This window comes from Cydia strobilella, chromosome 24 (genome assembly GCF_947568885.1).
Source record: "Cydia strobilella chromosome 24, ilCydStro3.1, whole genome shotgun sequence".
NCBI classification, from domain to species: Eukaryota; Metazoa; Arthropoda; class Insecta; order Lepidoptera; family Tortricidae; genus Cydia; species Cydia strobilella.
In genome coordinates, this window is record NC_086064.1 from 6,500,306 (window position 1) to 6,525,710 (window position 25,405).

Below are 25,405 nucleotides of genomic sequence, written 5' to 3' on the forward strand. Positions count from 1 at the left end.
AATTGCAAATTTACCTACAAATACAGATTTAAAATATAGTTGGTCAAACCAGTTTGTCAGTAAAAAAGAACAAAAAAACTATACTCATCCTTTTCTTTTGGGTGCTAGTACCAGTGTAAGACAAAGATAGTATGATTATCTCTGTCTATGTTTGAAATGAGACAGTCCTTTGATAAACTATATTTCATTTAAATATTAGCGGTAAAAATGTCTACTCAAACACGCGTTGGTGTTTTTTTAATCGTTTTGGAGGTAAAGTTGAACATTTTTCATTGTGTATCTGTAATTCTATTTTTTTGGATTTATTGTGCGTTGTTTATTGTATAATATGAGTTCCGACGAAAATATTAAATGAATACCTGTTAATTATACTCCATGTTTAAGGCAACGATGTATGTGAAGCATAATATCAACATAAAAAACGATGTAATCTTAGTTATGTGGCTACTAACACTACAGTCAGAAGGATGCAAGGCGCAAAATCAAAGATACATAAATATACCTTTGAACATTTGTGTAATAAATTGATTAACTACATGTGTAAAATATACGACACGTGTGATAAAGATAGGTACAGGTGGTAGTTATATTTTGTGCCTAGTTTACTTTTAGTTTCTTTAGAATTAAAACTTTGATTTCGTGGAGATTTCTTTATTTATTTCATTGCATGTTTGAGAAAAGCACTATACATACATCGGCGTGAAAAGGGGTTGTCGGCCTCATAACTATCCGGCCTCACTACGTTCGGCCGTATATATGCATTCGGCCGGCAACCCCTTACTTCCCGGCCTCTGTAGTAATGTACTATTACAACGTCGGGACTTAATCGTGTAAAATAAGTTTTAAATTTAGATTTAAGAGTCCCCGGCAAGCTCGGTTCTCCATACAAACGTAGTTCCGCTGTCATTTTAAAACGACTAGCCAGATTGCTCTGAAACTTTGTACGTACAATAGGATAAGGTATATCTATGTCTGTAATTAGTTTATGTAGCTTCAGATACCAAAGTTACAAAAAAATACCGGCCAAGTGCGAGTCGGACTCGCGCACCGAGGGTTCCGTACATTACGTAATTTTAACAATGTATTTTTTATGCGAAACGTGAGTGAAAGGTAAATTGCGGTTTACGATTTATGACGTATTAAAAAAAACTACATCAGATCTCGTTCAAACCAATTTTCGGTGAAAGTTTGCATGGTAATGTACATCATATATGTTTTTCAGTTTTATCATTCTCTTATTTCAGAAGTTACAGAGGGGGGGGGCACATTTTACCACTTTGGAAGTGTCTCTCGCGCAAACTATTCAGTTTAGAAAAAAATGGTATTAGAAACCTCAATATCATTTTTGAAGACCTATCCATAGATACCCCACACGTATGGGTTTGATGAAAAAAAATATATTTGAGTTTCAGTTCCAAGTATGGGGAGCCCCCAAAATTTATTGTTTTTATTTTATTTTTGTGAGAAAATCTTAATGCGGTTCACAGAACACATCTACATCCCAAGTTTCAACAGTATAGTTCTTATAGTTTCAGAGAAAAGTGGCTGTGACATACGGACGGACAGACAGACAGACATGACGAATCTATAAGGGTTCCGTTTTTTGCCATTTGGCTACGGAACCCTAAAAACGGCGAATTTAGATTTTTCATACAAAACTTGTTTTTGCTCAATTTCGTTTGTTTTATAAACTGGAGCTATATAAACTAATTTCAGACCTAGATATACCTCATGTCATTGTACGTGCAAAGTTTCATTACAATCCAACACGTGGTTTTAAAATGAGAGCGGAACTACGTTCGTATGAAAAGGTGCAATTCGGTCGAGTTGCCGGAGACGCTTACATCTGTATAAACCTACCCACCCCGTAGGTACAGTCACCACCAGATATAATAGAGCGGCCAAGTCGCTCCAAACTATGTGAGCATGTACTTTTACATCTAGATAATAGTCTTTGTTCAGATATTTGTCAACATCTTGACCACTCCGATATCTGATGGCGAATCTACTGTCCGCGCGCGAATTCCGTGCACGGCTGAGGAATGTTAGGAATGTTGGGCGTCATGACAGAGTAGTGTCATTTTGTACGTACGGGCGCGGCGCACACCCTCCCACTTCCTCGACCTCCGAATGCACGAAATTGGCGCGCGGACAGTACTTAGAATTTTAGTAGATCAAACCATAGACAAGTACATAATGAAGATAACTAATAAAATAATAATATTTCCAAAGTGGCTTACAGAAAAATATTTAAGGAACAATACTCCGTTCCGTGCTCATCACAAAAATGCTTTTACCGAGACTAGAACCCAGGACCACCATGCTTAGACAGGGACCCTGCCGTAGGGTCACTAACATCTAAGATAGATATAACTCCGTAATAGATGGATACAGTCTAAGGAAAAAACGTGCCTCGAAAATCAAGAAAATTTGATTCTCGTTCAGAGGGCGCTACTAGTTTTGGCCTACAGTCGTATAGATGGCGTTGACGGTTTCGTTTGTTATTTAACAATTTTAACGCATATCAGTGAAAGAATCAAAATCATAAAAATAATTAATGCAAATAAAAAAAATCATTTATCTTTATTTAAATACATTCTATCGTATTTTTATAAATCTTCATTTTTAGTTTTAAAGTGTGTCGACAGATGGCAGTGAATTTACTGGGGTTACAAAATTTACTATGACAGTACCGCTCTAGTATAAGTTACTCTATGCTAACATTGATGTGCCGTCGGAAAGTTATCAAAATTGCGAAGTTTCCACATGGATAAATCTTGGAAACTACTCACATTTTTTGTATGGAAACCGAAATGATGCGCGCCTTTTAGGAACGTCTTGTCTTTATTATTTTCATATCTACATCTTACTTCAATGACAGCGACTGCCCCGCATGAGTCACCATATGATCATTCAGCTCCATCTTCCCACCGAAAACCAACAAGCAAACCCTACATTGAAAACTCTTCTGCGGGCTATACGAATGCTTCTTCGCATGCACGTTCAAAGTGCCCAGATCAAAGAACTTGTCCCCACAAACCGGGCACGTGAAGTTTTTCTCCTTCAAATGAACCCTATTCACGTGTCGATTCAGTAAAGACTTGTTTAGAAAGGTTTTAGAACACTCCTGACACGTGAATTCCATCTTCATATGAGTACTATGCAAGTGCAGACGTCTTAAGTAATGCGAACCGAACATTTCGTCGCATTTGTAGCATTTGAAAGACTTGATGTTATGCTCTTTATATTCGTGGCTAATCCTATTCGCGTCCAACTTAAATTTCTCGTTGCAATGGCTACATTTGAAGTCGGAATTAGAGTGATGCGACTGCACATGCTTTCTTAAACTGAAATCTGAGAAAAAACTTTCACCGCACGCCTCGCAAATGCGCTTAGTGCCTTCCAAATGAACTTTATTCATATGAGAGTATAGCATGCCGAAAGACTGATAAGATTTAGCACATTTCAAGCAAGATATCTGATTATCAGCTAGCTTGAAAGGCAAGAAACACTCCTGGTCTATATCTCCTATCAGTTTGTGTGTTTTAAGATGCGTAATTAGTCCTTCTAAGCTATCTTCCTCGTGTTTACACTTGAGGCATTTTAAAGTTTCTCTGATGTCTACCTTTATAGGAGCGAAGTCCCTAGTTTGTGTTAAATGCTTCATAATGGCCAGGTTTTGGTGTGTCCTGGTGTGTGCCCTTAAGCTGGAGGCCTCGGTGAAGGTGTAGTGGCAGTAGAAGCAGATGTAGCGGTTGCCGCGCCAACGGAAGGGGAGGAGGGAGGAGTGGGTTAGGACGGAGTGGACGTAGCGACGGGCGGCTGCCTTTTGCCATTCGATTTGCGTTGGGACGCGGAGGTCGTGCTTCTTTGGATCTGTGGATTTAAGATAGATGCAAATGAGTTTTAGACAGAATTACAAAAAAGGGCAAGTATCAGAAGCACAGACTCAACTGAAATGTGATGAGTGTAAGATTTAAGATGCTATAGGAATTTGATAATCGAAAAAATTTTGTTATGTGCAGGAATCCTCTGACAACATATTTTTAATTGTAAGTGTTGATAATTAGCTTATATTCATGTCTCAATAGGTATCAGAACATACACGGTAACCTGTTCATATTTCTTGTTACCTGTTTTTCCTGTATATCTGCCGACAAATGTAGATACTTAATCAATACGGATAAGTGTGGCCGCGGGATAACGGTGGCTGCCAGCCTGTTTACACATTAATTAGTTTTTATTGAGAGTTCATACATTTGCTACTTGCGTTTGCGTTAGGCGCAAGCAACGTACTGGGTGAGAGGTAAGAAGGTATAAAAAGAAACACAGTTAAATCTACAACTGTTTATTAAAAATATTTTCTACTAAGTCCACGTATCATTATTACTGGAATAATGCACTCTCATATGCAGCTTGAGGCTCGTCCACTGCACGAACGACCTCCCACACTCCTTGCACTGATACCTCTTGTCGTTCGTATGTATCCTCCTGTGGTACTCCAAGGTCTTCTTTCTTTGAAAAGTTTTCTTGCAGAATTCACACTCAAACGGTCTAGAATCATCATGCTTCACCATATGCCGCTTCAAGAGATCTTTACTGAACACTTTGTGTCCACAAATTTCGCAGGCAATGTTTCTTTCTTTCAAATGCACCTGTGATTTATGCTGAAGCAACTTGTTTTTCAACGAGAAAATCTTCTGACACTCGTCACATTTAAACTGCGCGCTTTTCACATCATGTACGAAAGCCAAATGACGTTTCTTCAAGTATTGGCTGCCTAGAACTTCTGGACATTTAGGACACTTGAATTTGGCTGGAGTATGGACTTTTTCGAAATGATAATTGAGTTTGTACTGTGAAGGGAATGTTTTATCACACTCTTTGCAGTTATAATTGCAATTGGACTTTTTGTTGTGTATTTTCCGATGGCTTTCCACGTTCGCTTTAGCTATAAATCCTTGCCCGCATATTTCACAAAGGAACGGCTCAGTTTTGGTGTGATATTTGTGTGTGTGAATTAAAAGAGGGCCGAAAAATCTAAAAGACATCCCACATTCAAGACAGGACATATCATTATCAGTAAGAATGAATGGATAGCAGCAATGTGAAGCCTCTTCATTTATTGTAAAACCATGTTGTTTAATATGGATGAAGAACTGTTGTAAGCTGCGCATAGGTTCGCTGCATTTCTTGCAAGCTAGCTCTGACACATCGAGTTTAATGCTCCTGCTTTTCGCAACAGTGGTTCTCAAGATAGTTTTGAGTTTGGCGTTCTCGTGTTCAGTCTTGGTGTGGTGCTTGAGAGCTGAAGAGTCGGTGAAGGGGCAGCCACAGTAGAAGCACAGGAAACCGTTGGCGTGCCATTTGAAGGGTATGACGGTGGAGTTCTCTATCATAATGGTGAGCAGTTTGGTCAGTTCCTCCCGTTTGCGGGCACCCAGGTCTGTGCTCTCTGAAATTAGATAAAATTCTTGTCACTTGGCTGTTGAGACCTGTACTAGCTTCCGACACTGTGTCGTTTTGCCTTTAATCTATGACAATCCCTAATAATTTGGTTCATTATATCATAGAGTAACTTATACTAGAGCGGTACTGTCATAGTAAATTTTGTAACCCCAGTAAATTCACTGCCATCTGTCGACACAGTTTAAAACAAAAAATGAAGATTTATAAAAATACGATGAAATGTATTTAAATATGGATAAATGATTTTTTTTATTTGCATTAATTATTTTTATGATTTTGACCCATGTTCTTTCACTGATATGCGTTAAAATTGTTAAATAACAAACGAAACCGTCAACGCCATCTATACGACAGTAGGCCAAAGCTAGTAGCGCCCTCTGAACGAGAATCAAATTTTCTTGATTTTCGAGGCACGTTTTTTCCTTAGAGTGTATCCATCTATTACGGAGTTATATCTATCTTTGATTATATTAACTTGGAAGAGTAACGACTATGTTTATAATATTAGCATAAAATTTAATGGATAAAATTTTGTTTCTATTAATTTTTGAAGGATCATTTGGGGTAGCTGCTTCATAACGGCTAAAAAGGTACAGAATTTTTCATGTTTATATTTTTTACACTTATAGTATAGACATTTAAAGACAAGAAATGATATTGTTATTAAACAACAAGTCTTAACTCATTTAATTGATACACGCACATCACTTCGACTGTTTCTTCCCAATCCCGTGATGCACCCGCACGTGCAGCTTCAAGCTGGTGGTCTGCACGAACGCCTCCCCGCACACTTGACACACGCACGTCTTGTCTCCCGTGTGTATCTTCGTGTGTAACACTAGGGCCTTTTTTCGAGGGAACTTCTTCATGCAGATATCGCACTCGTAAGGCTTTGCGTCGCTGTGTTTAACCTTGTGCAACTTCAAATGATGATCATCAAAGAATTTGTCACCGCACACGTCGCAAACTTTGGTTCTTTCTTTCATGTGCATCCTCCTATTGTGAATATGTAGCTGACTTGCAAGCAGGAAAACTTTAGGACAATTGTCGCATTTAAATTCGGACTGTCTAACATTGTGGACGTTGGCCATGTGGGTTGCCTTTTTAAACGCGCTGCCTAAGATTTGGTTACAAATATCACATGTGCTAGCTTTCATATCGTGTATTCGCTTCTCGTGATTAACACGTTTGTGCAGAGTCGCGAAGTTCTTGCCGCATTGGTTGCAGGTGTATGTTTTCTGATTAGTTTCGTGAGCGCTTTGGTAATGTTTAGATAAACTTTTTTTGGTAGCGTAGTTGACGCCGCAGATTTCGCATATAAACTGCCTCACTTTGTGCATTCTCAACGTATGCAGGAGTAGCTGATTGAAATATTGAAAATTCTCGTCGCAAATTAGACATTTCATTTCACCGTCTGTTAATTTGTAGCTGTCTATATACTTTAAAGGTTCCATATCCAGTTTTTCGTTGTGGACTTCAGTCAAATGAGTTAAGAAGTTTCTTAACGAGTTAAATTCGCTGTCGCATGTGTTACATTTTAACTGAGTAACATCTAGTTTGATAAAGCTTCTCAGACCATCTCCACATCGATTCACAGTTCTGAATTTCTGCTCGAGGTCTACATGAGTGGTGGTGTGATTTTTTAAATCGCTGGCCTTCTGAAAGTTTTTCTGGCAGAAGAAACATTTGTATGTGTTGCCCCACCTCGTGAAGGGCATAGCTGTGGAGTTCTGTAGGATCTGGAGCAAAAGTTTCCTCATGCGTCGCGTTTCGGCGGCAGGGTCCACACTGTCCACAGTCGGCCCTGCAAGTAAAGTGCCGATTGAGGGTGGATCAAGTTTTTTGTGTTGTTATTCGCGGTCTTTGTCCAAGGGACACTAGTGGTAGACTGTTAAAAGAAATGTTATCACTTTCTACTCCAGATTTTTTTATAGAAAAATCAGATATTCATATCAGGTTAAAGTTTGATTTCCTTTGGTAAAGAGGAAAACTTGTCAAGCGAGAGGCACGACCTCTATCTCTTGTTTAGTACAAACAACGTACAACGTACGACGTACTCACGTCTGCGGCCCAAATCTACTTACTGATCGTCAGGTGATAACCAAAACTCACTTATTACTACTGTCAACTCGCGTTAACAAGCGCCATCTATGGGACACTCTCTACTCTATATTGAACCCCTAGATGACTTATATTCTACGCACCCACTAGGGTATGTAGTTCAAGAGAAGGCCCATAGGTGGCGCCTTAATCAATATCTAGGTTTTAAGATAATAATAAAATTATTGTACTCTCACTTTACGAATAGACACCATTCGATACACAAGCGTTTTCACTCCGATTCCTGTCCTGACTCCTTCGATCTCCACCCACGTGGCAACAACTACAAACATTTTTACGAAGGTTATTTTCCCTGAAATATTAATAATTAACATTTAATTTAACTAAATATTTATAGAAATAAAATATTTAAGCATATAGCCTGTTGATAAGGTCATGGTTGTCCTTTTATAGAGCGAGATTAGGAAGTATGAAGGTAAAATGGTTTGTTTACATTATTTGCAAGTTCTATTGACGACGACTTTACCTTTGGAATAAAATTTAAGACTTGTCAGTTATTAAGAGACGATGATTGGCATCGGAATTGTACGGATATGGACCTTTATACTGATAAATAAGATACATACATGAAGAAATTGTCACCATAAAAACGAACTTACATATGTTTATATGTATTTATTTATAATATCATCAGTGATACAAGTTTGTCAGTTATGCTATGTATACCGCAGTATAGCTAATTATAGGTTTCCCTAGATAACTAGATAAATATAGATGAATATTTATTATTATATAACCTACTATAAGTAGTAATAGTTCAATGAAATATAAATTATTATTATAAGCACGGATCAAACGCTAATCTGAAGTTCTTAATATACCTAATAAGTTAAGATGCTTATGACGTCAGAATAATCTATTTAAAATATTAAAAAGGTGCGCCCAGCAGATCTAGCGAATGCGCAAGCATGCTTGCTGTAGATTGCGAGCCTCTCAATTTTGTATACTTAACAATTAAAGTAAACATTTTTCTACCCACATTTCTCTCTATTTTGTCAGTCAAAACTTTAGTTCGGCTCCTGTTTTTTCTCTATCCCGTGATGCACCCTCAAGTGCAACTTCAAACTGGCCGTCTGCACAAAAGCCGCCCCGCACATCTGACACACGCACCTCTTGTCGCCCGTATGCGTACGCACATGCATATCCAATCCCTTTTTCCTCGTGAATTTTTTATTGCATATTTCGCACTCGAATGGCTTTTCGTCGCTGTGCCTCACCATGTGCAATTTAAGCAAATTATTATTGTAAAACTTATCCCCGCACACCATGCACACTTTGTTTCTCTCCTTTAGATGTACGCGCTGAACGTGGCTGACTAAATGGTTGCGAAGCCGGAAGATTTTCGGGCAACTTTCGCATTTGAACTCTCCCATCACGTTGTGGACGTTCTCCAAGTGCATTGCCTTCTTGAATGTGCTGCCCAATATTTCCCCACAGATATGACACTTTCTGGCCTTCTCGTCATGAATCCTCTTTTCGTGCTCCCGCCGGTTATGTGCCGATGTGAACGTTTTCTCGCAATGTCCGCATTGGAAGATTTCTGGATTTTCGTGGGTTGTTTGGTGTTTTTTCAGACCGTACTTGCAGCTGAAGCTCTGGCCGCACGTTTCGCATTTCAGCACACTTTCCCTGTGCGATCTCACCGTGTGAATCAGCAGGGGATAGAAGTACTCAAAGGTCTCGTCGCAGATTAGACATTTCATGTTGCCGTCGGATATTTTGTAGCATTCAATGTGTTTTGTTGCTTCAATTGTGAATATTTTTTTATGGTCTTCTTGCAGATGGATCAGGAATGTCTTTAAGTCGTCATAGTCCATGTGACACAGCTTACACTTCAGATCGGTGATGTCTAAGCAGGTTGGGAACTGGATTGCGCATCTCTTAACGGTTCTGAACTTGAGTCCGTCGTCGACGTGGCTGTCGTGATGTTCCCGAAGGTCGCTGGCCTTGTTAATGTTCTTGTAGCAGTAGAAGCACTTGTAAATGTTGGCGGCTCTGCGGAACGGCATGGCGGTGGAGTAGTGTATGATCTGATGCAGTAGTTGTCTCTTTCGGGCGCGCTCGATGTGATCATTTTGCACAGTGGCGTCTGAAAGGGAATTGTAAGGTAGTTGTTTTAATGTGCTCAAGATTCTTGACTTATTTTGCTTACGCGTTAAGTTGGCAACTGGACTTTTTCACAGATCAATATATTAAATACTACTACTGTATCAGATCAACACATTGAGTACTGTAGGTATTGAATATCTACATGACTCTATTTAATAAGTAGTTATTATTTTCTTTAATGATAGATACTACTCATACTACTGTTATAGAGAAAATTTTCTCCGTTCCCATATATTTTTCAATAGCTCATCGATCATTTTGCACTTAAAATATGTAAATAAAACTGCGATTTAGTTCTGAATTTATTCAATAACAATTGAATACATACATCGTTAACTCTAGCAGTACTAAAATAAAAGAAGCATCCTAATTTTTTAACTAGCCTTAAAATTACATATAATGAGATTTTAATAAATAATAGACCGATTGGTCACCTGCTTTGTGGCCAGACTATTATTTACTCTTTTTCTTCGGTGTTTTAATCAGTTGTCTATATCGTTCAGTTGTAAAAAACCTCGATCGATCGAACGATCTTTAACCCTAAAACAATATTATGAATGTTAAGGGCGAAACGGGTAAATTGGTTTTGACCTACCTAGTTGTGAAAATCGGTTCAGTATTTTCAGGACCCTAGGTCTAAACGATTCTAAATTTCACATTATACTACACCAATGTCATTGCCAGAATGGATTGAAAGAATTGATGCCGCAGCATCTATATAACCTACCTACTACCAGATTTAGTTCCGGTTTTCTGTAAAGGATTGGTGATATCTAAATAAGCGGTGATTTTATAAGTTTAATTAAACAGAGAGCGCTATAATATTTTTTGCAAAGGTGTTAATACCCCACATAGTCGTCACAAGCGTTCATAACAACAGGCGCATTCTTATGCATTCTCGCGCAGTGAGCCTTCATGATCTTTTTCGTAGTAAATGCTTTGTCGCAAGCGGTGCATTTAAAATTCTTCTCTCCGCTATGCTTGTACATGTGGTTCTTCAATCGGTTGCTGTTAAAAGCCTTCCAGCCGCACACTCCGCAAACATGATTCCGGACTTTTAGGTGGGTGTCTCTTAAATGCGTCATCATCATACTTCTGAAGACGAAAGTTTTTGGACAATGGAGGCACTTGACTTCTTGTCGATTTTTATGTTCTGCTGCCATGTGCCGGGATCTTTTGTAATGGCTCTGGAAAGTTAGAGAGCAGACGAGACACTTATATTTCTTTTCCATGTCGTGATGGTTTTTCTGATGTGTTTTTAGCTTGGCTCGAGTTTCGAATTTTTCACCGCATTCAGGGCAAAGGAGTCCCGTGTTTTCGTGAACGGTTTTTATGTGTAGTCTAAGTAAATTGGCATCTTTGAAATGCTGGCCGCATATGTCGCAGAGAATAGCCGAGGTTCCCTTATGGTCTTTGTTGGTGTGGTGTAGTAAAGGTCCGAATGTGTAGAAGCTTTGGCCACAGGCGAGGCAGTTGACTGAGAAATTATCCAGTTTAAACGCCACCATACAGGTGCCGACATCTTTATTATAAACGACTCCGTGTTTAGCGACTAAATGATCTATCAAATCGTACAAGTCTACTACGTTATCCGTACAAAGTCTACAACTTAAATTGGATATGTCGATGTAAACTACAGGTTCCCAGAAATTGCTCATGGCCTGTTCCTTGATCTCGTCGCCAGTGTGGACTTGTTGATGGTTCTTCAAGTCCGAAGCCTCTTGGAATATGTCGTAGCAGTAAAAGCAGCGGTAGGAACTTTTGAGCCACCTGAAGGGCATGACGGTGGATTTGACTAGGACTTGGACGACGTTGTTCCGAAAGATCTTCCTTTTCTCTTTAGGTGTGAGCGTTTTGTTGGCGGTCGTCACTTGTTCCTCGTCGCTTTGCGAGTCCGAGTCCGGTTTGGTCACCTTAGACTGTTTCTGTGGTCTTACGTCGCCTGAAATTAAAATTGGTCTTGCTTCGTTACATTGCGGTGTTATACTTATCTCCTAGTTTCATGCATGTCGTTGGTCTTATCTTGGTAACTTTTCTTGTCTAGTTATTTATGATACTTATTTGAGATACGAGTATGTAACTGAAGATCTCTGAAACTGGTACATGCGTTTGCCCAAATATGTAGATTTCGTATAAGTAAGATCTTTCACAGCAATCGAGATACGAAAAAAGTGTTTTTATAGACAATGTTTAAAACAATCATAAATAAATAAGTATTCATTTTTTTCACAATCCGGTAGACAAAAATGGAGATAAAAAATTAAAGAACCGATAGCCGCTTGTCTCATAATTCTATATGTAGTGCAAAAGTAGGAGATACGATTCAAAACTTGTCAAAAATCGATGAAAACCTCAGGTAGCCCCTTAACGTTTTAACTTCTTTCTTGTAACGTAATAGGTAATTGGTTTAAATTATATCATAAATCTTGCGCATACGTAAATTAGGCTAGGCTTTAAATAAGTAATAATACAATCTTAGCTTGTCTGGATACAAAGTTGTATTTCGTAATTTTTGTAGATGGGCGATCAGGTTCATATATTTTGTGTAAGTATTTAAACGGAGCTTTGCTTAAAATCGTGCCACTATAAAGTTTGTGTTATTGGCTATCATGCGTAATATCCAAAGTAAAATAAATTTGGCCCACATGTTTGTAACATGCATTTCAGACATGAAGAATTGTATTGAGCTGAAATGGTTAAATCTTAATAGCAACATTATTTCGTGCAAAGGCACTTTGTAAATTATACACTGCAGCTGCAGACATTATTCAAAAATAGGGTTATTCAAAATTGAATGAAGTGATAACAATGATATTTTCAAAATTATTTAATAGATACTTACAAATCACAATAAATGTTTCGACGACAGTATAATAGGACCAAGCTAACTCTGCATGGCATTTGCAATAATTAATTGAGGCAATATCATCATTAATCTTAGAATTTAAAAGTGGAAAAATTACTGCCTTGGGTTAGACTTGAACTCACGACCTCACCCAAAGCAGTAATTTTTCCACTTTAAATTTATTCCATGCTTAATACTAGTAGCATCGCTCGCAGACGTTTCTGCTTGTATTATGAATAAATCAAATATACAGGGTGGATAAAAAAACAATTGCATTCCCGTTGCCAGGTTTTGGGATTATACTGAGCAACTTTTACTATGGGACCAACCACGAAATCGCGAAAAAAAAATTGACCCATAATAAAGGGACCAGCCAAAATGTATTGAAACCGCCAACACCGTGTATATGAAAATATGATGTCCTTCACTTTGTTTTGCAAAGTTAGCTGAGATGGACTTTACTTACTACACAGAAGATATAATAAGATAGAGCGGTACTGTCATAGTAGATTTTGTAACCACAGTAAATTCACTGCCATCTATCGACACACTTTAAAACTAAAAATGAAGATTTATAAAAATAAATGATTTTTTTTATTTGCATTAATTATTTTTATGATTTTGACCCATGTTCTTTCACTGATATGCGTTAAAATTGTTAAATAACGAACGAAACCGTCAACGCCATCTATACGACAGTAGGCCAAAGCTAGTAGCGCCCTCTGATCGAGAATAAAATTTTCTTGATTTTCGAGGCACGTTTTTTCCTTAGACTGTATCCATCTACTACGGAGTTATATCTATCTTTGCTTTCTATCAGAAGTCTCAAAAGTTGCCTACGTCTGAGGTTCATTTGATCTGACTTCAGCCAGTTTATAAAGCCGTTTTCTGTCCCGTTCTAACCGTTTCTGTTGTCTCTTTCGCACTCTAAGTTCTTCCTCTTCGATTGGAGACAACTTTTCTTTTTTCTTCTTCTGTAACTTCTTAATTCTCTCGCATTCCCTTTTCTTGAAGTTTGGGTCTTCGAGGGCCTTTCTCTGTCGCCATCTCTGGAGTCTGATTGCATTCGAGCTTCGGTGCGTATCTATTAGAAATTGAGACAAGTCAGAGACGTGATAACTGTGATGAGGTAGAAATCTTACAATTTTTTATCTGTATTGTTCAAGTACATTTTTGTTAATTTGGAATTTGTTTTGTCATTTCGCAGTACCTTGGTAGCAAAGAGAATATATAGGATAGAGGGGTAATGTCATAGTAAATTTACTGCCATCTATCGAAACACGATTAAAACTAAAAATATCAAAAAATGTATATTTATATGGATATAGTTATTTACGATACAAGTGCGGAAAAGAGGATATTCGAAACGAGTGGCGATAAATTAAAACACGACCGCATGGAGTGTTTTAAATCGACACGAGTTGCGAATTTCCTATTCGCACGTGTATCGTACAACGTTTTACAGTACATATGGCCCTTTAAACTTTCGACATATGCACGAAAAGTGCTATTTGACGCACTTAGTGCGAGAAAGTAGCACCATATGTCCTGTAAAATGATTTTTTTATTTGTATATTATTTTTATATGATTTCGACTTATTTTCTTTCACTGATATATGTGTTAAAATTGTTAAATAATAAACGAAACCGTCAACGCCATCTAAACGAGAATAGGCCAAAGGTTGGTATTATTGTTGGTAGCGCCATCTGTGCGAGAATCTAATTTTGTTGATTTCCGAGGCACGTTTTTACCTTAGACTTTATCCATCTTATACGGAGTTATATACCTATAGGTCTTTGTTATATACGAATGAGGATGTTTTTAAATGTATCCAAACCTGTTATCCTTGTCTGCACCAAAAATGCCAAAAAGCGATCAAAGTGTCCAGTGGAAAAATATGCTATAAACTCGAGTAGAGAAATAAAATGTTGACATATTTGAAAACCATTTAATATCACAAGTAACATTACATTTCTACCAATAACTTATGTAGCTTAGGCATTACGATAAATTATTACAAAATAATGAGTAACAAATTTAAAAAGTTCATCAAACGAATACTGAGACAGCAGACATTTAGATAACCAAATTCTAGGGAAGTTAAAACTAGAGTTTGCTGTTATATTAAGGCGTGCTAATTGAATGTAATCATATAAGTAAATTACCAATTAGTAAAATCCCTAATTAAATTTCTGACCTTATTAAATACTCTAAATGTGGTCTTTTCTATAAAAAGGGACCTTATTGTCGATCGCGCTTACGCCATTATAAATGATGCTCCGATATAAATACAATGCCGCGCGACGCTGTGCGGCGTAAGCGCCATCGACAACAAGGTCCCTTTTCATAGAAAATGCCCCAAATAGTTAAACAATTACGTAATGACAAAAATCACTGTTATATATATCCCGCCAAAAAAGAAAATTGTTATAATAATTTTATTAGGAGTATTATGAACAGCACTGAAAGAACTAATATAATCACGAGGAAACAACAAAAACAACCTTAAGGGGCCCACTGATTATCAGTCCGCCGGACGATATTGGCCTGTCAGTTGTTCGGAACTGTCAAATTATTGTTCTAACTGACAGGCCGATATCGTCCGGCGGACTGATACTCAGTGGGCCCCTTTATATATGTAGGTACCTTAGGTACTTCGGTACTTCAGAATTCGGGAATGTGACATATCATTGCCTACCTACATTATGTAAATAAGGTAAGACACAAAAGTTCTCAAATACAATTAAAAAACCTACGACACAAGCACTTCTAATCTTTGCCTTAATGCGTAATTATGTATAAAAATTATGTGTTTGAGACAATGACTTAATGAGTATTCTTTCCTTTTCTAGTCATGAAGAAAGTAATTAAGAATTACAATTATAGGACAAGGTGCCGATTCGGCAAGCCTGTTGGTGTTAACACATATTTACGCCAAAAGGAGCCCCAGGAGTCGTAGCACGGTACGCTTATCACCATGCCTGTCACGTTCTAACAAGTATGTGAGTGCGAAAGTGACGGACTTAGTGATAGGGGAAACCATGCTGCGCGGGCAGGACTCAAATAGACCTAGGCATTGGTAACTTTGTTAGTTTTGGTTATACGATATCATGAAGGAACGACGAGTCGTTATTTAAAAGCAACATATTTATAGAAACTTTAAAAGTTATACGTAGTTGGTATAGTAATGAGTCTCTTTCTCATGTTTCTCCAGCGTCTCCAAGTCCGTGAACCCTTTTTTGCACCAGCGGCACACGCGGCCGAAAATGCCCGTGTGCACTTTCATATGAGCTCGCAAGTTACTCGATCTACCAAACAGCCTATCGCAAATGCTACATGCGTAGTTCCTTTCCCCGAAATGCTTGCGTTTGTGAAGCTTTATCATCCATTTAATAGCGGTCTTGTACTCGCAGAGATCGCATTCATACCTAACATCAGAATGCATAGACTGAGCGTGGAGTAGCATTGCTCCTTTCGTAGTACAGATCTTTGGACAATGATCACATTTAATTCTATATTTCTCTACATTGTGCACTTTTCCTAGATGAACCTTCACTTGGTAATCGTTGTCAAATTTCGCGCTGCATAAGTTGCATTCGTGCGTTTTTGTGTGACCGTGAATCCTTTCCTTATGCCTGTCGAGTTTGTGTGAGGCGTCGAAGATTTTTTCGCAAATCTTGCATTTGTGACCTAGATGGCAGTTGTTTATATGTCTAGAGAGGCGTACTTTGTCAATGAAACTAAGACCACACACTTGACAGATGGAATGGTGCGCTATATGCTCCTTATACATATGTGTGACCATGGATGGAAAGTTGTCGTATCGGTTTTCGCATAAGACGCACTGCATTATGTCCTTGTTTAGAATGAATGGAAAAACGCAGACTCCAGCTGAATTGTCATACAATTCTCCGTGGATAGATATAATATGTGCTATTAGCTCTTCTACGCTGCTTAAAGGTTCAGAGCATTCTTTGCAAGCCAACTCCGACACATCAATTTTCACTGGTACATTTTTGGTTACAACTCTTTGCGGTATAAAAGTTTCCAAATCAACTGAAGTGTGTTTGGTCAATGTGTGTTCTCTTAAAGTGTCGCAGTCTTTCATAGATTTCGCACAATAGAAGCAGCTAAATCCCTTAGTGTTCCAGTGGAAAGGTAGTACGTTTCCGTAGCGCAGCAAGTAGAGTATGTTCTTCCGGACAGTACTGAGTCGTTCCAAATAAGTCTCGTATGCCCTCCTTCGTTTGGTCCCTGGAAAGAGAGTAGTCCAATTTACGGATTTGAACTCGGACTCAAGCTAAAATCACGCTATAAAAAGCGTTTTGTCAAAGCTTTAATACGAGCTGTGGTTCAGCTGCACCCAGAAGGCGCTCAGTGCTCTGAGAGTTCATATATGTGCCTTTTGGCCGTTTGAAGTTGCCCCGTTTCTGTAGTGCTTGTAAAATGTACACGGACTGCGCAGGCACAGGCACAGGCGTAAAAAAACCGACTCGCTAGTTAGTAGGATGGAGCAATCTAACGGCATTCTAAAAAAAATTGTTGGAAGGCATGATTCCATGCACAAGATTAAATTGTGAAATTTATTTTAGTTAATTTGATTTATAATACTTCAAATATTAACAATAGATTTTAAGCTACTGTGTGAAAAATGGATTCTAGTTTGTAATCTGAATAAAAAAAAATACCATTATTATATCGTTGTAGTCATAGAAGAAATCCGTAAGATGATTCACAAGATTCATGACGAATCTCTTTAGTAGTTGGTATTAGTAACGGTAAATTAGCTAGATGTCGCTAGGAAGAACTATTTAAGTACCAGAACCTCTATGTTCACCCGTATTTTCAGATTGGTATTAAAATATAACCTTAACTTTTTTATTTTAGAAATGTAGAGAGGACAATAGGAAAGAGTCTTATGCCTGGAGACCGAAGTCCCATGAGTTTGCTAGGAGTTGTAGTTGTATTTATTACAACTGTCACTCGGGATATGTTATGGTTATGGCGCTTCATAGAAGGTTACCGTATTTGTATGGAAGTAGCTCTACTAACGCCATCTGTAAAGCTAGGTTTAGACGAAGCCAGCACTGGCTTCAATAGCCCTTCGCTCAAATCCCGCTAGTGCTGGCTGCCGCCTGTTTATACGAGGCCAAGAACAAGCCAGCACTGGCTTCGTCTAAACCTAGCTTTTGATCTTGTGGCACGACGTTAACAGTCACAAAGGAGACGCCACAAACCATTTAGGGCATTTCAATAAGTTACCCTGGCAGCATTTAAGTTTGAGTTTGATTTTCATTTTTATACTTATTTCAATGAGAAAAAAAAACCTACTTTTAGAAGCGATATTTATTAACTATAAATATGTAGATACATAGCTACTACACCATAGCAACAAAAAAACATCCGAAACCATGATTTAATTTATTATTGGACGACATACGTCCCAACTACTTCAGCGCCTTCCAAGTCATCATGCATAAACTCCTGTGTATGTGTATATACTTCCACAACTTCCGTGGTGTGATCTTCTGTGATTAACTCTTCCGTGCTGTGATCTTCTGTGATTAACTCTTCTGTGATATGATCTTCCTTGAGTTCATTGTTCTGATGCATGCTCTTCATGTGCATGGTGAGATTGGTGTGATATGCGAAGGCTTTGTTGCATATATTGCAGGTGTATGCTTTTTTGCCAGTATGCATAGCAGTGTGTGAATTTAAATTGCTTTTTTTAGAGAACTTCTTCCCACAGACGGAGCAGATGAAAGCTTTCTCGCCGCTGTGTTTCAGCATATGAAGCTTCACGTCGTAAGGTCCGAAGAATTTTTCGCCGCAAACTTCACACTCCACGTTTCTCTCTCTTAAATGGACTCTCCTCATATGCCGAGACATAATGCTTTCCTGTGGAAATACTTTAGGACAATATTGGCACTTTATCTTCAACTCTTCTACACCATGCACGTTGGCTAAATGCAGCTTCTTAAAATAAGGACTTTTGAAAGTTTCCGGACAATGAGGACATTTCAGCAAATTGACCATATGGACGTTTTTCTCGTGAATAATCTTTTTAGACAGAGTTGTTAAGCTGACGTCGCAATAGTCACAGGTATAGCCTCCTTCCCTATGGTAGTATCTATGGTGCATCTTTAAATGATTCTCCCCTTGGAAGCTGGTGCCACATACGTCACAAATGTACTCATGGGATAAGTGATATTTATTGGCGTGGCGTAGTAAGTATTCGAAAAAGACGAACTTCATATTGCAAGTTGGGCAAGTGGGGTTGTCTTTATCGAGTTGGAAGGGCAGCAGGCAGTTAGGGACGCTGACATCGTACTCAGCATCATGACCGATAATGAGATGGGAGATCAGCTGTTCCAAGTCAGGAACTGATTGGGGGCAGAGTTTGCATGAGATGCCAGTGACGTCTATTTTGATTGCCGCATCTTTGTTTCTGTTGTCTTTAGTTCTGTCGAAAACGGCCAGCTCGAGGTTGGCAAATTGGTGGACTTTAGCGGTATGCTCGCGCAAAATCTCCGGATTCTTCATAGGCTCGGTGCAGTAAAAGCACCTGTACTTGCCCTTGTACCACAAGAAGGGCGTCACGTTGCCGTACTGGAGGACGTACTCAACGTTCCGCCGTTTGATCAATTGTTTACGTTTCATTTCCATTTTCTTATGTTTATCCTCCACTGAACTGATTTTTGCACCTGCAAAGAAACGGTCGTATTTAGCGTCTCATGATTTGTCCCACTGCCCTCCGATCGTCATGTTTTATTATAAAAATCTGTCTCTTAAAACTTCGCCGCGTAAGCTTATCGTGATAGGTTTAGCTGCGTTCAATAAATATGAGTAGGGATGAATTTAAAGATGAAAAGAAGGAAACTTGATGGTACTGAATATATTTAATTGGAAACAACCTTCTTACAGTAGGTGGGTAATTAAAGACATCACATGATACTCAAAACTATTTCAACGGAAATACAATGGTCATAGAAATACGCCCTAAAGTTGAATTAAGCTATTGACTTGCTATTAGCTCAATTGCTACATCAAAAATTGACATATGTATTTGTATAACATGAAAAAACTTTTCTCGTAAAAGCTTGGTATACTTTACCTATTTAATTATTTTTTCAACGACAACCAAAAAAGTCATAGAGCAAAATCGTCGTGGTCGCGGCTGACGTCCCAGTAAAATGTCAAAACATGGATTTAACTTATCGGCAACTTGAGGACCAGTGCTTCAGAAGTTAAAGCCAAGGGATCCATCTTCGGATGTGTGCGTGGATGTTGTGAGTGTTGCGTGTCGGACTATTGACAATAATTAACATTTATGTGCAGTGGGTGGTTTGAAAATGTGATGTCTACCCCAAACTTTTTCATACACTTTTCGTGGGGTAGTCACACAAATCTCTGTTTTGACATTTTGCTGGGACGTCAGTTAGCCGCGACCACGACAAATGAAACCTTCGAAACGTCGGTAAATAAAGGTAACAAAATATATTCGCCATAGACCCGATTGTAAATGTGATTTAATATGTGGTCTACGTATGTTACATAGGCAAGTATGTGATAGACTTTTTGAATAACTATTTACAGTAGGTACCCTAATAACAGTTAATATTTGAATTTGAAATCATTTATTTCATGTAACTGTGACACATACATTTTGTTAGTAAAAAACAGTTTCAAAAGGGTTAGTACCTAAGCCTAATAACAATTATACCTATACCTAAACCTACACACTTAACCTACAAGTTACCACTGTATGGAGCCCATTGGGGAATGTAGCCCCGCACAGTGTAACAATCCGGCTTATCCGCTATCATTCTTAAGATGATGTTGGGACTGTCCCGCACCCGGCGCACCAGGGATGCGGCGCGCCTGCGCAAGGTCGTCTGAAAACAATCAACGCGCGTCTCCGCAAACATTCCTGATGCGCTACAGAAGCGAGGCAGTCCCACAATCACCCGGAACGCGTTATTATATTGGACACGGAGAGCCCTATAGGCCCGCTGCGAATACTGAGCCCAAAGGTTGCAGGTATACAGGGAAGTACAGAAAGCTTTAAACAGAGTAACCCGAACCCCCCTGGAACACCCCGCAAACCTTCGAGCTATCATATTCGCACGCACCGATAAGGCTCTCCGCTCCCGTTCGATGTCCATGTCGTCCCTGAGGTCGGCCGCAACCACATGGCCTAAATATTTAAATTGGGTTACCCGGTCCATAGTACTGTCGTTTAGCGCAATTGCGGGGAACTCTGAATATTTGTTGCGGTCGCACTCAAAGACGACATACTGGCAGCATAAGCCTCGCACACATTGAGCAGCCTTCGTATACCACAGACTGAGGCCACAAAACAAAATAATTATAATATTAACAAAATAATAATAATATTAATAAACTTAATATTATTTCACAAAGATATTTTTACTGGTTTTATTTTCATGATTAATTAAATTTTCACGCGACCGCCGACGTGTCGCTTCAAATGAGCCTTCAGTGTACTCTTCCTGAGATACGCTTTACCACACACATCACACGTGTACATCTGTCCGCCCGTGTGCTTCACCATGTGCGCGTCCAAGTGCGCCTTGTTGAAGAACTTGTAGTTACATATCTCACATTCCACGTTTCTTTCTTTGTAATGTACCCGTCGGACGTGGGCGAGCATTATGCCTTTCTGCGGAAACAGCTTTTGGCAATGAGGGCACTCGCTGCGGCATTTCTCTACGCCGTGAACAGTAGCCAAATGGAGGTTCTTATAATATTTACTCTTAGAAATCTCCGGACAGTAAGGACACTTCAAATGGTCGATCAAATGGTAGTTCTTTTTATGGTTGTACCGTCTCGCGGCTGTAGTGCAGACAAAACCACAGATATCACATGGATAGCCACCTTCCTTGTGGTAGTCATTGAAATGTGTCGCTAGGGCATTTTTGCGGTGGAAAGATTTCCCACAGACGTTGCATGTGAAGTCGTGATTGAGATGATACTTGTTCGCATGCCGGAGGAGATACTCGAAGTAGTTGAATTGTATGTTACAGATAGGACAAGTAACTTTTTCGTTACCGAGCTCAAAGGAGAAAAGGCAGTCATTTATCGAAGTGTCATAATCTGCTTCGTGAACTTGGATTAAATGGTCAATAAGCCCTTGTAAATCAGAAATAGGTTTTATGCAAAGTTTGCAAGAGATGTCTTTGACGTCTAGCTTGACGGGAACCTCACTGTCCCAGATGTTTGATATCCTCATGTTCAGGATTTGGTCGAGATCGAGAAATTGATGCATAGCCTCTATGTGGTCTCTTAGTTCGTCGGGACCTTTGGCGGGCTGCTTGCAATAGAAGCAGAGGTAGGTGGAGCGAGCCCACATGAAGGGCATGACGTTCCCGTACTCTAGTATGAGATGGACGTTTCTCCGAATCAAAGACAGTTTGTAGCGCCGCAACGCGGTTTTCTGGTGCTTCTTATCCTTAGGTTTGTCATCTGTAAAGAAAGCTCAGCGTTTATTGTCGCCTTCCTCTTCTTAATCCGGGATAGGGGAACTTCACAGTTGTTTTTAGTTTAGGCTAGCTCAATGCCATTAAATAGTTTACGAGAAAGACGCAGTAGAAATCGTATTTATGACAGTTACTTTATTAATTTTATTTGAAAATGTTTCTCATTTTCTCCATAAAGCAATGATTTTTCTTATAATTTTGTTAATTAACCTAACTTCGATATACCTACGGGTAACATAAGTCTATACGTGAATAAAGATTTGCTTTCAAGCTATAAGGACACATTAATTATTGCATAATTAAAGCATTCTAAAGTTACGACGGTGTAGTCAGTCTCGCATAATAAGTATTTTATAATATGCCGTTATGCGTCGAAAACCAGTAGTGACCAGTAGGCAGTGTCTCGCGCAGTACCGTTTTTACCATAAGGGGCCCGTGCTCAGGGCCCCCTTCCTCAAGGAGGCCCGATCCTCAAGGGCCGCGAAGGGCAACAGTAACAGTGGGTAACCGAGTCGGTAGGGTCGGATTGGTTGTTAGTTTAATTAGCTTTCTTTACATTCCAAAAGGGCCCCAAATTCCTGAGTGCCCAAGGGCCCCAGCATAGTTTAAGACGGCCCTGGTCTCGTGTATCTATGTAATTTAATGGAAGAATAACTAAATCATATTTGTGTCAATAGTAAAAATGAAACAATATAAAATGTTAAGACTGTTTAATTGTAAAAAGACTTTACTAACACTACTGTCCTCCTGTACTGTGCGTGTACTGTGTCCACGTTACTGTCTCCGTTTCAACTTCATCTTTTTCATCTGACTTAGAGTGGTACAATTTAATATGCTTCCCGAGATATGAATTCCTCATGAAAGTTTTCCCACAAAAATCACATTTGAAGTCCTTGCGTCCCGTGTGCGCCATGAGGTGCACTTTCATCTGGTAACTTTCGAAGAACATGTCCCCACACACCGGGCAAACGTGCTCTTTCACTTTCTGATGAACACGCCTTAGATGTCGCACCATTATATTGTCCTGAGGAAATACTTTCGGACAATGTGGACATTTAATTCTTCTCTCTTCAACCCCGTGCACTTCAGATAAATGCACGTTTTTTAAATAGAAACTCTTTAAAGTTTCCTCACAAATCGAGCATTTGTACACTTTGGCTTGATGGGCAGTCTGCTCGTGGAGAGCTTTCTTCGGATTAGAGGAGAATACCAAATCACAGTATTCGCATTCATAACCGCCTTCCTTATGGAAATCTTTTAAATGCACAGAATAATATCGTTCGGAAACGAAACTTTTCCCGCAAATCTCGCAAATGAAACCGTGTTTTAGATGTTCTCTGTTCGCGTGTCGTAGGAGATACTCGAACAGATCAAATTTCAAGTTGCAAGTGCCGCAGGTGGGCGTGCCCGTCAGTCGGAAAGGGAGGAAGCAGTTCGGTATATCGAGATCGTATTCAACGTCGTGATTATCAATTAGATGTTGTATGAGCTCGTCGAGATCTTGCACGTTAGATGAGCATAGCTTGCAATGCAAATCTGTGATTTCAACTTTGATCGCCGCGTCTGCGTTGCCTCGTAGCTGAGTGTACTTTTTAACGGCTACGGGTAAGTTGACACAGTCGTGAGTTTCGTAGTGGCAGAGTATTTCGTTGGGGTTTTTTTGCGTGTCCATGCAGTAGAAGCACTTGTATTTTCCGCGATGCCAGATAAAGGGGATAACGTTGCTGTATAAGAGGACGGACTCGATGTTCCTCCGTTTTGTTTCGAGTGTCCATCGAGCTTCTGGTTTAGTATCGGCTCGCGACAGGTATTTCGAACCTGCAACCAAACGAGAGCTTAGCTTAGAATTCTCCATTTTGGATGTTAAAACGTTGCCGTCGACAACAGACCTGGCGACGGACTATCATTGCAGGCTATTGGGAAGACATGGAGCGAACTCAAGCACGAAGCTCAAAACGAATCCAGATGGCGGCGCACTGTGGACGCGAATACATGTATGTACTTATATGGTAAGTTGTAAGGTCCAAGACCACAATGCGAAGTGCAAGGTGACGTGACGATAACTTCATCGAATCACTCACAGTAATCGAACGATATTCGATACAGATCTCTTACCGGCAGATATGCTGCTCATGATCATGGAAATAAATGTATCAATAATCGTTTCGTTAACATACAATATTGTATAAAGATGGTGATCGTAGAGCTGGCAGCTTCCTCGCACAAAGAGTAAGCATTGCAATACAGCGAGGAAATGCTGCCAGCATCTACGGCACCATGCCGCGTGCCGCAGGGGATTAGTTTTTAGGTATTTATTTTAAGATTAGTTTTATTTATTTTTAGTTTTAGTTTTTTAAGTTTTATATGTATTTCTAATTGTTATTACATGAATAAATTGAATATTGTATAATGTACAGGAAAAGGGCAATGACAATTAAAACATTATACATGCATGTCGTCATTTACGTGATTTACGTCCAATCATCATTTCCGAATCTTTTGAGTCTAAATTTGGAGAACTCAGCTCGTTTCTACGAGACTGCGCTTGAAAAACTTCCGAGTAATTTACAGATCTCTTACCGGCAGATATGCTGCTCATGATCATGGAAATAAATGTATCAATAATCGTTTCGTTAACATACAATATTGTATAAAGCTGGTGATCGTAGAGCTGGCAGCTTCCTCGCACAAAGAGTAAGCATTGCAATACAGCGAGGAAATGCTGCCAGCATCTACAGCACCATGCCGCGTGCCGCAGGGGATTAGTTTTTAGGTATTTATTTTAAGATTAGTTTTATTTATTTTTAGTTTTTTAAGTTTTATATGTATTTCTAATTGTTATTAGATGAATAAATTGAATATTGTATAATGTACAGGAAAAGGGCAATAACAATTAAAACATTATACATGCATGTCGTCATTTACGTGATTTACGTCCAATCATCATTTCCGAATCTTTTGAGTCTAAATTTGGAGAACTCAGCTCGTTTCTACGAGACTGCGCTTGAAAAACTTCCGAGTAATTTAAGTCCAGAGTCGAGTCGTTTCTAGAGTCTTTTTTAGCTTTTTTAAGATAAGGGTAACCCTTATTAAGAGCTAGCCTTATTTTTGGTTAGCTTTTCGGTAAGGGTTAGTCAAAGGTAAGGGTATGAATGGGCTTGCAGTTCAATAGGGAAAGTCTTTCAATGTGTTAGCCGTGTTTAAGTGTCGCCCATTGAAAGGGTTTTATCGCGGAAAGGGTTGTCCGGTCCCTGGTCTTTAACGAGTTGAAAAGAAATCAAGTTTCGTCTTAATTATTACAAGCTGAAAAACTGAGTCGAGTCTTAAAGCAGAGGACTCAAAGGACTTGATTCTTAACCA

The 25,405-nt window shown here is 39.1% G+C and overlaps 4 protein-coding genes across 12 annotated transcripts in view; all 4 read right to left on the minus strand.

The window, feature by feature from the left end:
* Positions 1 to 2,448: 2,448 nt before the first annotated feature.
* On the minus strand, positions 2,449 to 7,257 carry LOC134752379 (zinc finger protein 510-like). Its single transcript, XM_063688086.1, has 2 exons — positions 7,174 to 7,257; positions 2,449 to 3,876 (listed from the first exon to the last, which is right to left on the minus strand). Exon 2 carries the CDS (start codon positions 3,665 to 3,667, stop codon positions 2,867 to 2,869), a length of 801 nt encoding a protein of 266 aa, XP_063544156.1. The 5' UTR covers positions 3,668 to 3,876; positions 7,174 to 7,257; the 3' UTR covers positions 2,449 to 2,866.
* LOC134752499 (zinc finger protein 420-like) lies at positions 4,368 to 5,399 on the minus strand. Its single transcript, XM_063688194.1, has one exon. The coding sequence runs from the start codon at positions 5,397 to 5,399 to the stop codon at positions 4,368 to 4,370; it is 1,032 nt and encodes a 343-aa protein (XP_063544264.1).
* LOC134752500 (zinc finger protein 287-like) lies at positions 6,154 to 7,229 on the minus strand. The gene has a single exon (XM_063688195.1). It carries the CDS (start codon positions 7,227 to 7,229, stop codon positions 6,174 to 6,176), a length of 1,056 nt encoding a protein of 351 aa, XP_063544265.1. The 3' UTR covers positions 6,154 to 6,173.
* A 1,298-nt stretch (positions 7,258 to 8,555) lies between the features above and the next one.
* LOC134752376 (zinc finger protein OZF-like) overlaps positions 8,556 to 25,405 on the minus strand; it is a 41,647-nt gene continuing 24,797 nt past the window's right edge. For 2 of the 9 annotated variants that reach the window (XM_063688080.1, XM_063688079.1), the window contains exon 6: positions 22,741 to 23,824. In XM_063688080.1, the coding sequence (XP_063544150.1) occupies positions 22,782 to 23,824 (1,043 nt within the window). In that variant the 3' untranslated portion in view covers positions 22,741 to 22,781. Of the gene's footprint in view, positions 9,680 to 10,359; positions 11,642 to 15,641; positions 16,800 to 17,873; positions 19,250 to 20,985; positions 22,032 to 22,740; positions 23,864 to 25,405 lie in introns of those variants that run through there. The other 7 variants (XM_063688081.1, XM_063688075.1, XM_063688077.1 and 4 more) reach the window with 7 other exon arrangements.

What these genes read in the sequence shown, in the direction of transcription:
- LOC134752379 (XM_063688086.1), bottom strand. Translation starts at nt 3,667, where the DNA reads ATGAAGCATTTAACACAAACTAGGGACTTCGCTCCTATAAAGGTAGAC.
- LOC134752499 (XM_063688194.1), bottom strand. Translation starts at nt 5,399, where the DNA reads ATGATAGAGAACTCCACCGTCATACCCTTCAAATGGCACGCCAACGGT.
- LOC134752500 (XM_063688195.1), bottom strand. Translation starts at nt 7,229, where the DNA reads ATGAGGAAACTTTTGCTCCAGATCCTACAGAACTCCACAGCTATGCCC.